An 11382-nucleotide genomic window follows, 5' to 3' on the forward strand; every position below is an offset into this window, starting at 1 on the left:
ACAATTATATAAAGCTGATTTGACAACAACTGGAGCTGTAATAAAGTGCTTCACATAAAGCTAAATAAATAAATAAATAAAACTTGCACATTACAGAAAGAACACGTATTTATTATTTCTTACATATACAAAATAATGTACAATGGTATTTGGTGGAAAACAAAAATGTGAAAAAGATTCTTGACTTGTTTGAGTCCAGGAAATGAAAATAAAATAACCAATCAGTCTCCAGTGGCCAGCGAGGCCTCTTGGAGGTGTTGACGCACCACCTGGTCCAGGACCTTACTCACACCTTTGCAGGCCGTCATGGCGGCATCCATCATGGGCTCCAGATGGTCCTGGTGTAGCCTGGCGTCCATTTGCAGAAGCGCGATCTGTCCGCTGCGAGGCAGCAGCGCTAGTGCCAAGGAGCTCACGCCGCCACTCTCTTCAGCGTAGCATAGGTCGGCCAGTGGCGTTTCGTCCACGAAGCCCACAGTGGAGGCGCACACATAGTCCAACATGGGTATGCCGGCATCGATCACAGCTAGGGTGGCAGCGTTTACGCACACGCTGTAGTTGCCTCCATCTGATTGGAGGATCTGTTGAAAAACAACAAGGTCTATGATCATTAGACCATTAGGCCAAAACCAGCAGACACCGAGACAGCTTCTTCCCCCAGGCTGTTGCTCTGATGAACTCACACCACTCATAGAGTCTCAGAGGCATTACTGTGCAATAACATCCTGCTCTTCACACCTTTTGAATTTGTCTACACTGTTTTTGCCATTATTCACATGTCCTGAGTGTTGTTAGTCACCTATATGTTGAACAGAGGGTGTGTTTTACCGAAGTCAAATTCCTTGTTTGGCACGCTCAAACATGGCGAATAAAAACTCTTGAATCTTGAAATTAGGGGTGTAACGATTCATCGATACACATCGATTAATCGATATAATGCTCTACGATTTGTTGGCATCGATGCTAAACGTAAACATCGATCTATATCGCCCGTTTTTGACCTCGGACATTATACACGACTTTATTTTGAAATCCAGTTCATTGTTGCTTGCTTCCTCTTTCCGGGAGCAGTGCGCGGCGTGTTGAGTTGTGAGCAGAGCAGGCACGTGGAAGGGGAGGCGACAACTACGCGGCTCCTGGGCTGGTGCTATGGCTAGTGTCCAAGAAGACGAGGAAATTCGCTCCCCTTTGGGCTTCAAGTCATTCGTTTGGAAGCACTTTGTAATTTCCTAAATAAAGAGTTTGCAGTACGTTGTTGATTTTGCGTATGAATTGTTATAAATCAGGATATTGTTCTATATCGATCGTAGAGCACTATATCGTGATGTATCGTGAATGAATCACAGCAGGCTTTAAGATATCGGCGAATATCGTATCGTGTTCTTTGTATCGATATGATATCGTATCGTTACAAAACCCGCGATTTACACCCCTAGTTTGTAACCCTAACCTTGATTTAAAACCCTAGTCGGAAACCCTAACCCTAGCTTGAAACCCTAATTAGCAATGGCAAAACTCCTTGGAAACCTTGGTCGGAAACCCCAACCCTAGTTTTGAAAGCCTAGTTAGAAACCCTAATCTTAGAAACCCTAAAAGTAGTTTGAAACCCTCGTTGGAAACCCTAACAGCTTTAAAACCTAGTTTGTAACCCTAAGTTTGGTTTAAAACCCTAGTCGGAAACCCTACCCCTTGTTTGAAACTTTAATTAGCGATGGCAAAACTCCTTGGAAACCCTGGTCGGAAACCCTAACCCTAGTTTTGAAAGCCTAGTTAGAAACCCTGATCTTAGAAACCATAAAAGTAGTTTGAAACCCTCGTTGGAAACCCTAACCCTAGCATTAAAACCTAGTTTGTAACCCTAACCTTTGTTTAAAACCCTAGTCGGAAACCCTAACCCTAGTTTGAAACCCTAAATAGCAATGGCAAAACTCCTTGGAAACCCTGGTCGGAAACCCTAACCCTCGTTCTGAAAGCCTAGTTAGAAATCCTAATCTTAGAAACCCTAAAAGTAGTTTGAAACCCTCGTTGGAAACCCTAACCCTAGCTTTAAAACCTAGTTTGAAACCCTAACCTTGGTTTAAAACCCGAGTCGGAAACCCTGAGCCTAGTTTGAAACCCTAATTAGCGATGGCAAAACTCCTTGGAAACCCTAGTCGGAAACCCTAACCCTAGTTTTGAAAGCCTAGTTAGAAACCCTAACCCTAACTCTAGTTTTGAAAGCCTAGTTAGTAACCCTAACCCTAGTTTTGAAAGCCTAGTTAGAAACCCTAACCCCAACCCTAATCCTAACCCTAACCCTAACTTTGGAAACCCTAGTCGAAAACCCTAACCCTAGTTTTGAAAGCCTAGTTAGAAACCCCAATCTTAGAAACCCTAAAAGTAGTTTGAAACCCTCGTTGGAAACCCTAACCCTAGCTTTAAAACCTAGTTTGAAACCCTAACCTTGGTTTAAAACCCTAGTCGGAAACCCTGAGCCTAGTTTGAAACCCTAATTAGCGATGGCAAAACTCCTTGGAAACCCTAGTCGGAAACCCTAACCCTAGTTTTGAAAGCCTAGTTAGAAACCCTAACCCTAACTCTAGTTTTGAAAGCCTAGTTAGTAACCCTAACCCTAGTTTTGAAAGCCTAGTTAGAAACCCTAACCCCAACCCTAATCCTAACCCTAACCCTAACTTTGGAAACCCTAGTCGAAAACCCTAACCCTAGTTTTGAAAGCCTAGTTAGAAACCCCAATCTTAGAAACCCTAAAAGTAGTTTGAAACCCTCGTTGGAAACCCTAACCCTAGCTTTAAAACCTAGTTTGAAACCCTAACCTTGGTTTAAAACCCTAGTCGGAAACCCTGAGCCTAGTTTGAAACCCTAATTAGCGATGGCAAAACTCCTTGGAAACCCTAGTCGGAAACCCTAACCCTAGTTTTGAAAGCCTAGTTAGAAACCCTAACCCTAACTCTAGTTTTGAAAGCCTAGTTAGTAACCCTAACCCTAACCCTAGTTTTGAAAGCCTAGTTAGAAACCCTAACCCCAACCCTAACCCTAACTTTGGAAACCCTAGTCGAAAACCCTAACCCTAGTTTTGAAAGCCTAGTTAGAAACCCCAATCTTAGAAACCCTAAAAGTAGTTTGAAACCCTCGTTGGAAACCCTAACCCTAGCTTTAAAACCTAGTTTGAAACCCTAACCTTGGTTTAAAACCCTAGTCGGAAACCCTGAGCCTAGTTTGAAACCCTAATTAGCGATGGCAAAACTCCTTGGAAACCCTAGTCGGAAACCCTAACCCTAGTTTTGAAAGCCTAGTTAGAAACCCTAACCCTAACTCTAGTTTTGAAAGCCTAGTTAGTAACCCTAACCCTAACCCTAGTTTTGAAAGCCTAGTTAGAAACCCTAACCCCAACCCTAATCCTAATTTTGGAAACCCTAGTCGAAAACCCTAACCCTAGTTTTGAAAGCCTAGTTAGAAACCCCAATCTTAGAAACCCTAAAAGTAGTTTGAAACCCTCGTTGGAAACCCTAACCCTAGCTTTAAAACCTAGTTTGAAACCCTAACTTTGGTTTAAAACCCTACTCGGAAACCCCGAGCCTAGTTTGAAACCCTAATTAGCGATGGCAAACTCCTTGGAAACTCTAGTCGGAAACCCTAACCCTAGTTTTGAAAGCCTAGTTAGAAACCCTAACCCTAACTCTAGTTTTGAAAGCCTAGTTAGTAACCCTAACCCTAACCCTAACTCTAACCCTAACCTTAACTCTAACCCTAACTCTAAGTCTAACCCTAACCCTAGTTTTGAAAGCCTAGTTAGAAACCCTAACCCCAACCCTAATCCTAACCCTAACTTTGGAAACCCTAGTCAAAAACCCTAACCCTAGTTTTGAAAGCCTAGTTAGAAACCCTAATCTTAGAAACCCTAAAAGTAGTTTGAAAGCCTCGTTGGAAACCTTAAGCCTAGCTTTAAAACCTAGTTTGTAACCCTAACCTTGGTTTAAAACCCTAGTCGGAAACCCTAACCCTAGTTTGAAACCCTAATTAGCAATGGCAAAACTCCTTGGAAACCCTGGTCGGAAACCCTAACCCTAGTTTTGAAAGCCTAGTTAGAAACCCTATTCTTAGAAACCCTAAAAGTAGTTTGAAACTAGGGGTGTAACGATTCATCGATACATATCGATTAATCGATATAATGCTCTACGATTTGTTGGCATCGATGCTAAACGTAAACATCGATCTATATCGCCCGTTTTTGACCTCGGACATTAGCCGCGACTTTATTTTGAAATCCAGTTCATTGTTGCTTGCTTCCTCTTTCCGGGAGCAGTGCGCGGCGTGTTGTGAGCAGAGCAGGCACGTGAAAGGGGAGCCGACAACTACGCGGCTCCTGGGCTGGTGCTATGGCTAGTGTCTGTCCAAGAAGACGAGGAAATTCGCTCCCCTTTGGGCTTCAAGTCATTCGTTTGGAAGCACTTTGTAATTTCCTAAATAAAGAGTTTGCAGTACCTTGTTGATTTTGCGTATGAATTGTTATAAATCAGGATATTGTTCTATATCGATCGTAGAGCTCTATATCGTGATGTATCGTGAATGAATCACAGCAGGCTTCATGATATCGGCAAATATCGTATCGTGGCTCTTTGTATCGATATGATATCGTATCGTTACAAAACCCGCGATTTACACCCCTAATGATCATGCATGATAATGGAATACTGTCGGTCTCCTTTTAAATACAAAACATCCCACAGGGGGATATTAACCTTCACGTAAATGTCAATCTGAGACCGTGGATAGAGTTGCGTCATCACTGCGGCCTCAAAGGTCTGCTTGAGGTGGAGGCTCATCTCGGTGGACTTGCGGTCGCCGTGTGGCCTCCTCTTCCTCTCTGACATGCTGAAAGTGGCCATGCTGTACTGGCAGTTGATGACAGCCCGGTCGTGAAGGGTTCGACTACGGGAGCCTCGCATCTGATGGGTGAGAAAGATGCAGTATATTTAATATACTTCCAAAATAAAGATTGCTTCTTTTTTTTTTTTTTTACTCAGGCATTTTTTTGTATTATTTAGTATAAGCAAATCACAAAGTCAAAAAAAAGTCAAAGTCTGCTTTACTGCTAATAAATATTAGGCACAATCCCTAATAGTGTTATATAAACTTATACACAGTAGTATGATTTTGATTTTCACGGCAAATGATTAGGTGGTTAATTGCATGAGTTTTATCTATGAATACATTCGACAATTCTCAAGAAACAAATGCATGGCAAATTTAGTTATTTTCATAGCATTGGGCTAACTTGCGATGCTACTTACTTCGTGTGGACCGTACACAACCGCTAAGGCTTTGGTGTTTCCCTGCTCCAAATACGCTGAGCCGTCAGCCTGAGCGAACACTCCCATGCGGGCTTGAACCTTGCGAAGCTCGGTGGCTTTGCGTCCATCCAGACGATAGCCTTGGTCAGAAAGCAGCTCCAAACCCGCCATGATGCCACTGGATCAGATAGCGAGCGGAGAAGACATGTGCCTGCTGAAGTACTACGTTACCCACAATGCCTTTCGCGGAAACCGCTACGGAGAGTCAGAGTAGACAGTTTCATTGTACTTTTAATACGAAACCATGACTTGATTATGCTGTTAATATTCGAAGTAAGAATACTTTCGCACATTAGCACTTTTAAAAATAAAATTTAATAGCATCTCTAATGTGTATAAATAAAAATATATGAATCAATGCATATACGTATGATGTAATGAGCTGAACAAGAACAGGGTTACATGTGATACAAAGGAGCAGTTCTTCATTAAGCCAGTGTATTGGGTGAGGAAAACAGTACCTTTAAATCCAAGCATTCAAATATGCCCACCAAATAAGTTTGCAATCCACATTCTTGAAAAAAAATAAAACTCAAACAATCCTTCACGTGTGGTAACAAATACAGCTGCATTTTCATGTTCTGTTCAGTCAAAATCAATTGATAGTCTGTACTTCTTTCACCAAAATGAGGCGCAGCGCTTCAATACTATTGATATTGACCTCAACCTTTAAACAAAATGTTTGAAAAATCCCAAGAGGATTTCTTTTTCACTCTTTCAATGTATAGATCTGTCATGTATTGTAACAACGGGTCTTTTGTAAGCAGACCTTAAATCTATGGAGGGAATCAGAAATAAAAACATGACTAAAATCGTAGACAAACCAGAGTAACAAATAACACGTGTAGTAATGTAACGAGGTTTCTTATTCTCAGCGCCGGGGGTCGGATGATGTTTTTCCTCTCACTTTTTCAAGGCAAAAAGCAAAGGAGAAGAAATTCTGTTCCTTCGCCCGGTTAAAAACATTGCTTCTCACAAAACAGGACAAATGACAAATGCTACCTTCTCCATGCCGGGCCATGAACACAACACGAGTCAATCCCTTGTGTCACCTTATTTTCTGTCCATTTAAAAAGGGAGTGAAGACAACTACCTCCTTTCCAAAGTACAAAACAAAAAGTGTATTTAAAAAAAGAAAGAATGAAAAGGTGGCGTGTCTGCTTTAATACGCAGGGTGTAGGTGACAGTGAGAGGTTATCGGCACCAAAAGATCATGGCGACCTCATCGAGCTGTGTGTCGTACAAGTGGGAAGAATAGGACGGGGCGAGGAAACGTGGTCTCTGATTCAATTCCAAGTCCTCGGAAGAGTGCAAAGATCCCTTTATCTCCCTGACGTATTCCGTTGTCGCACGTCCCCGATCCGTCCCGTCCCTAAAAATCGGCAAACTCCTTCACGCATTTTTCCGTGACGGAAACGCGGATCTCCTCCTCGTCGTAGTCGTCGAAGTTGCTGGTGTCCCCGGGGCCTCTGCACTTTGGGATGAACGGGGCCTCCACCTGACACAACAAACCGACAACATTGTTGACAACATTCTTTCATTCCACCCTGAACCAAGTGGTGGCTGAACTATATTCCAATATAATCTGCCATAATGTCAGAAAACAGTCTCGCCTTCCTCTCGTAGATGGCGATCCAGTCCGTGGTAGCGAACCACTTGTGTCCCTTGATGTCGTTGACGCCATTTTTCAGGTTGCCGAAGCGCTTGGTCAGGTCCACTTGCAGCAGGTTTCGAAGCAGATCTTTCAAGTCCGAGCTGAAGTGGGAGGGGAAGCGCACCTGAGAAGACGGGACAAAGTTGCTACGCTTGTCAAAACCACACACATGGCGAGGCGTGCTCCTACTTTTCCGGAGACGATCTTCTCGTAGATCTGAATGGGCTGGTCGGCAAAGAACGGCGGGTAGCCGGCCGCCATTTCATAGATGAGGACTCCGAGGGCCCACCAGTCCACAGCTTTGTTGTAGCCCTGAAAGAAGCAGAGCAAGGGATAAAAGTAAAAAAATGACTCAAAGTTGATCAGAAGAGTGAAAACAAGCGCTAAAAAATGGACAGTTCAAATGAAGACCCGAGAGTTCAATGAATTTGCTCAAGTGGCATACTTTGCTAAGAATGATTTCTGGGGCCAGGTACTCAGGTGTTCCACACAACGTCCAAGTTCTGCCTTTAACTCGCTTGGCAAAGCCGAAGTCCGTCACCTTGGGGGAAGGAAAAAAAAAAAGAAAAAAAGTAAACGCAGCAGGCACTTGAGGACATTGCAGCCACAGCTGACATTGGCGGACACGCGGCTCACCTGAATGTAGCCATGGTGGTCGATGAGAAGGTTCTCAGGTTTCAGATCTCTGTAGATGAGATCTAGCGAATGGAGGTACTCAAAGGTCAGCACGATCTGGGCGGCATAGAAGCGCGCGTGCGGCTCACTAGAGAGGAAGGAGGTGGGTTCAATGCCTGCTCAACCACCGGTCAAAAACAAAGCAAACTTGACTTGTGTACATTCCCGAGGGCCCTCACCTGAACCTCCCAATCCGTCGCAAGTGTGAGAACATCTCGCCTCCAGGAACATACTCCATCACCATGTACAAATTGGAGTTGTCCTAGAAAACATCACTTTGGCATCTCACATACTAAAAGCGAAACGAGTGAAACCCACACCATCGTCTTACCTTAAAGGCGTACTCGAGTCTGACCAGAAAGGGGAAGCTAACGGCTTGTAATATCCTCTTCTCGTTCAACGTGTGTTCTATTTGTTTAAGTTTCACCACCTGATGCAAAAAAAAAAAAGTCATACAATGCATACCTGTGCACTCCAGCCAAAATATTAGGTACAGCAGCACATAGATGAGAACACAGTTAAGGGCAAAAAGTTGCGTTTTGATGGTTCTGAACCGACCTTCTGCTTGTCCAGTATTTTCATGGCAAAGTACTGCTCCGTTCCTTTGTGCTTCACCAGCATGACCCTCCCGAACGAGCCGGTCCCCAGAGTCTTTAATCTCTCAAAGTCATCTAGGCACGTCGTGCTCTGCAGGAAGTGGACAGCGTGTTAGCATGTTGATGGAACCCATTGATTGATTTCTTTTGCTCTAAATGGCTTCCGGACCTGTGGTGGGCATTCCCATTTCCGCAAGAAATCTTCTTTGGCTTTGGCTAGGAACTCTTTAACTATAGAGGGGGGGGAAAAAACACAATTAGAACTTTTCATCTGAAATTGCAGGCGTGAAAACCGAAATGTGTAAAGGAGAGGCATCGGAGGGGCACAGCAAATTCAAGTTGCAAGGGCAACTCTCATCTGGATATGAATGACTTGACACAAACACAAGGTTCAAAACCAGACAGGTGATACATGCTGGACAAATAAGGCCATTTTCTGTTATTTAGTAGCCTCAAGTCAAGGGAAGAGTAACATTCAAAGGGGAAGAGCCACAGTCCTTTTTTTTTTTTAGGGGAAGGCTAGTAAAGACAGAATTGTAAGCAAAGACAAACCCAAGTATGGCAAACACAGTCGATATCCAGATGGAGAGAATGTGAGCGACAATCACAAAAAAAAAAAAAAAAAAATCACACACTGATTATCAAAGCACACAATAACAGCAAGCACGTCGAGCAAGTTTTGCACAATGAAGCCCGTGGCCAAAATTTGCAGGCTTATCTTTTTTTTTCGTGCATACCAAACGTGTCTATTGATCACCAAGGGTGTTTTTTTTTTCCACCCCACAGGAACAATCACCCACCACCACATGGATGGAATGATACAGAAGAGACAGAGAGAGAGAGAAGACAAGAGTTTATGTAGACAGGAAACATACACTGTGTGGTGACAGCAACAATGGAAATAAAAGTTGACACTATGCAGGAGACATATTAAAGAAGACTGAAAGGAAAAGATAAGGAGAAAAAAAACCCCCTCAAAACTTCAAAGTATTAAAATGACATTTTGTACTGTGCTTAAGAGAACACCATTTTTCTCTCTGGAATTATTTGTGAAATTTTAGACAAATCAGCCTTTGAAAGAAAATAATGTGACCGCTCTCTTTTTTTTTTTTGTCCGTCCTTAATTATCAATTAAACTCGAGTTGCAAAGGACACTTTTAAATTGATCTCCGCCTTCAATATGAGAAGACGACCGGTTCTTCAAAGCATAATATATGAACTCATGATCCGATCAAGTTGTACAGAACCCGTCTTCAGCCGGTAACTGGATGACGAATGATGTCAAGGTTGTAATCTGCCGTGAGTATGTCATGTGTTCAAGCTACGTAGGCAGACTATAAACACAAGGTAATCTTGTGTGTATTCAGCAATGTAGGTAACCGGGTTGATCTCATCGCGGCGCCAATCGTTTCAGCTTAAAAAGGCTTTAAACCACCGAGCAGGAGCTAGCTTCCATACTGGCAACGTGAACTACAATAGCTATCACGATGCTCGGAAGATTCGTCTCAGCTCAGACACAAAAGCATTTAATTTACACAAGCGTGTTGGGATTAGATGCCGATGGAGCGAGTTAATGTAGATCACGTGAGTACAAGCACGTCCCCAGCGACCACCTAGGCCGAGTTACGTCAAAGCTTTCAAAGCTGGTAATGCTCCTTATCCTCTGACGAAGGTCTGATGACGAGCTTGCTCCCCGGTCAACGACCACTTCTGTGCCTGCCACATGTTGATGCTCGAATGGCGGTGACACACTTTCTGCAGCACTACTTTTATATATGCAAAGAGAGGACACATTTGTTATTTCTTGGCCATATTTGGTCACTGGGAGCTTTGTTTATGTAGCCCGGAATAAAAATGTGGTAGTGGAGCCCCCAGGGGCAGAGCCACCAAAACCCAGCCTTCAAGTTGATAGCTATTTGGCGGCATTTGTGAGCGATTGAGAGCTGGGGGTTTCCCGATTTCTTCTGCTCTTCCAATCTATATACAACACAGAGACGATGGAGTGACGCATGTGTGAAATGCCAATAGGACGTGACAACACACACATACTGAAAAAGACAGGCCCCGAATTGCTCACGCCATCAATGAGCGTTGAAATGACAGGGGCCGGGTTTCATCCAACGCAAAATGTCACGTACAAATAATGCATTGACATCTGGCGTCATTGTTTTTGTCATGATTGTTTTCTTCGCTTGCTTCATTGTTTTTTCTTCGCTTGCTTCACGGGGAGCTACTAATGAAGCCCTTGTTGTTCACTTGGTTGTTATCTTGCGACTTGATAGGTTCGCGCAACAAAATCAACATAAGCACACAAATAGAAACAAAAGCTTTAAAAACACACGAGCGAAAATATCCTTTCATCAAAAGTGACGGGTGACATATGGACTTCCCTTTCTTGCCCATAACAGGGCAGTTAAAGTGGCGCTAGCAGGCTAGGCTAGGCTCGACATTTCAGGTTCGTGATTTAACGGACGAAACAATGCACGAAAGACACTCGAAGGCGGACACACGGCAGACTCACCGCTCTCTAGCTCGTTGCCCTTCTTGGCGGTGGCAGCGTTACCCATGGCGGAAGACACACAGCCGGTCACTCCCGACGGAGAGAGGGGGAGATGGCGGCGGGTCAGTTAGCTAGCTAGCTGGCTAGCTAGCTTCCCTGCAGCAGTCGCTAATTGCGTTTAAAAATAGGTTTGGAAAAAAACTGATTTCATGTGCATTGAATTTGCTCCGACTTCGGGCGGAAAATGAAAAGAGTCCCCGAGCAGCAGCAGCGCCCGTCACTCTTCATCCGTGGCCCCGGCGTCCTTCTTCCCCCCCAACCCCCGTGGAAGGTTCCCGCTGCGGCTCGTTGGCTAATGTGTGGCTGACATGAAGCTCACGGTCACTGCTGGTGCTCACCGCCCGCCCGCCACTCACCGAGCCGGGCACTCACACCCCCCCCCCTTCCTTCCCAAGATTCTGTAAACTGTCACAAACGCTACAGGCTTCCTGATGATTTATTTGATAAACACGTTTTATTAAAAAGAGACACACTAACTTTTTAACGACGTTTGACACCAGCAGAATGTGCGTGCAGCTTTAAAAATGCCCTCCATATTCTACTAAT

General features: G+C 44.0%; 2 protein-coding genes across 3 annotated transcripts; both read right to left on the reverse strand.

Annotated features, from left to right (window-relative positions):
• Positions 1–90: 90 nt before the first annotated feature.
• On the reverse strand, positions 91–5519 carry exosc4 (exosome component 4). Its single transcript, XM_037276996.1, has 3 exons — positions 5292–5519; positions 4740–4946; positions 91–581 (listed from the first exon to the last, which is right to left on the reverse strand). The coding sequence occupies exons 1-3, from the start codon at positions 5460–5462 to the stop codon at positions 222–224; spliced, it is 738 nt and encodes a 245-aa protein (XP_037132891.1). The 5' UTR covers positions 5463–5519; the 3' UTR covers positions 91–221.
• A 128-nt stretch (positions 5520–5647) lies between these two features.
• On the reverse strand, positions 5648–11169 carry prkacbb (protein kinase, cAMP-dependent, catalytic, beta b). Of its 2 annotated transcripts, XM_037276993.1 has the most exons (11): positions 10798–11169; positions 9014–9022; positions 8446–8507; positions 8239–8367; positions 8012–8110; positions 7860–7942; positions 7642–7768; positions 7451–7546; positions 7195–7317; positions 6965–7129; positions 5648–6849 (listed from the first exon to the last, which is right to left on the reverse strand). In XM_037276993.1, the coding sequence occupies exons 1-11, from the start codon at positions 10841–10843 to the stop codon at positions 6724–6726; spliced, it is 1065 nt and encodes a 354-aa protein (XP_037132888.1). In that variant the 5' UTR covers positions 10844–11169; the 3' UTR covers positions 5648–6723. The 2 variants fall into 2 exon arrangements, with proteins under 2 accessions (XP_037132888.1, XP_037132890.1); XM_037276995.1 differs by lacking the exon at positions 9014–9022.
• Between the last annotated feature and the right edge of the window lie 213 nt (positions 11170–11382).

The sequence above is a fragment of the Syngnathus acus genome, chromosome 17 (assembly GCF_901709675.1).
Source record: "Syngnathus acus chromosome 17, fSynAcu1.2, whole genome shotgun sequence".
In the NCBI taxonomy this organism is placed as follows: domain Eukaryota; kingdom Metazoa; phylum Chordata; class Actinopteri; order Syngnathiformes; family Syngnathidae; genus Syngnathus; species Syngnathus acus.

Bases quoted from the DNA above. Each gene is read 5' to 3' on its own strand.
- exosc4 (XM_037276996.1), bottom strand. From the start codon at position 5,462: ATGGCGGGTTTGGAGCTGCTTTCTGACCAAGGCTATCGTCTGGATGGA. The intron at 4,947-5,291 runs GTAAGTAGCATC...CTCACCCATCAG, and splicing joins TTGTGTACGGTCCACACGAA to ATGCGAGGCTCCCGTAGTCG. The intron at 582-4,739 runs GTTAATATCCCC...GTTTTTCAACAG, and splicing joins AGATTGACATTTACGTGAAG to ATCCTCCAATCAGATGGAGG.
- prkacbb (XM_037276993.1), bottom strand. From the start codon at position 10,843: ATGGGTAACGCTGCCACCGCCAAGAAGGGCAACGAGCTAGAGAGCG. The intron at 8,111-8,238 runs GTCGGTTCAGAA...TTTTTGCATCAG, and splicing joins AAATACTGGACAAGCAGAAG to GTGGTGAAACTTAAACAAAT. The intron at 7,547-7,641 runs GTGAGCCGCGTG...CCTTCCCCCAAG, and splicing joins ACCACCATGGCTACATTCAG to GTGACGGACTTCGGCTTTGC.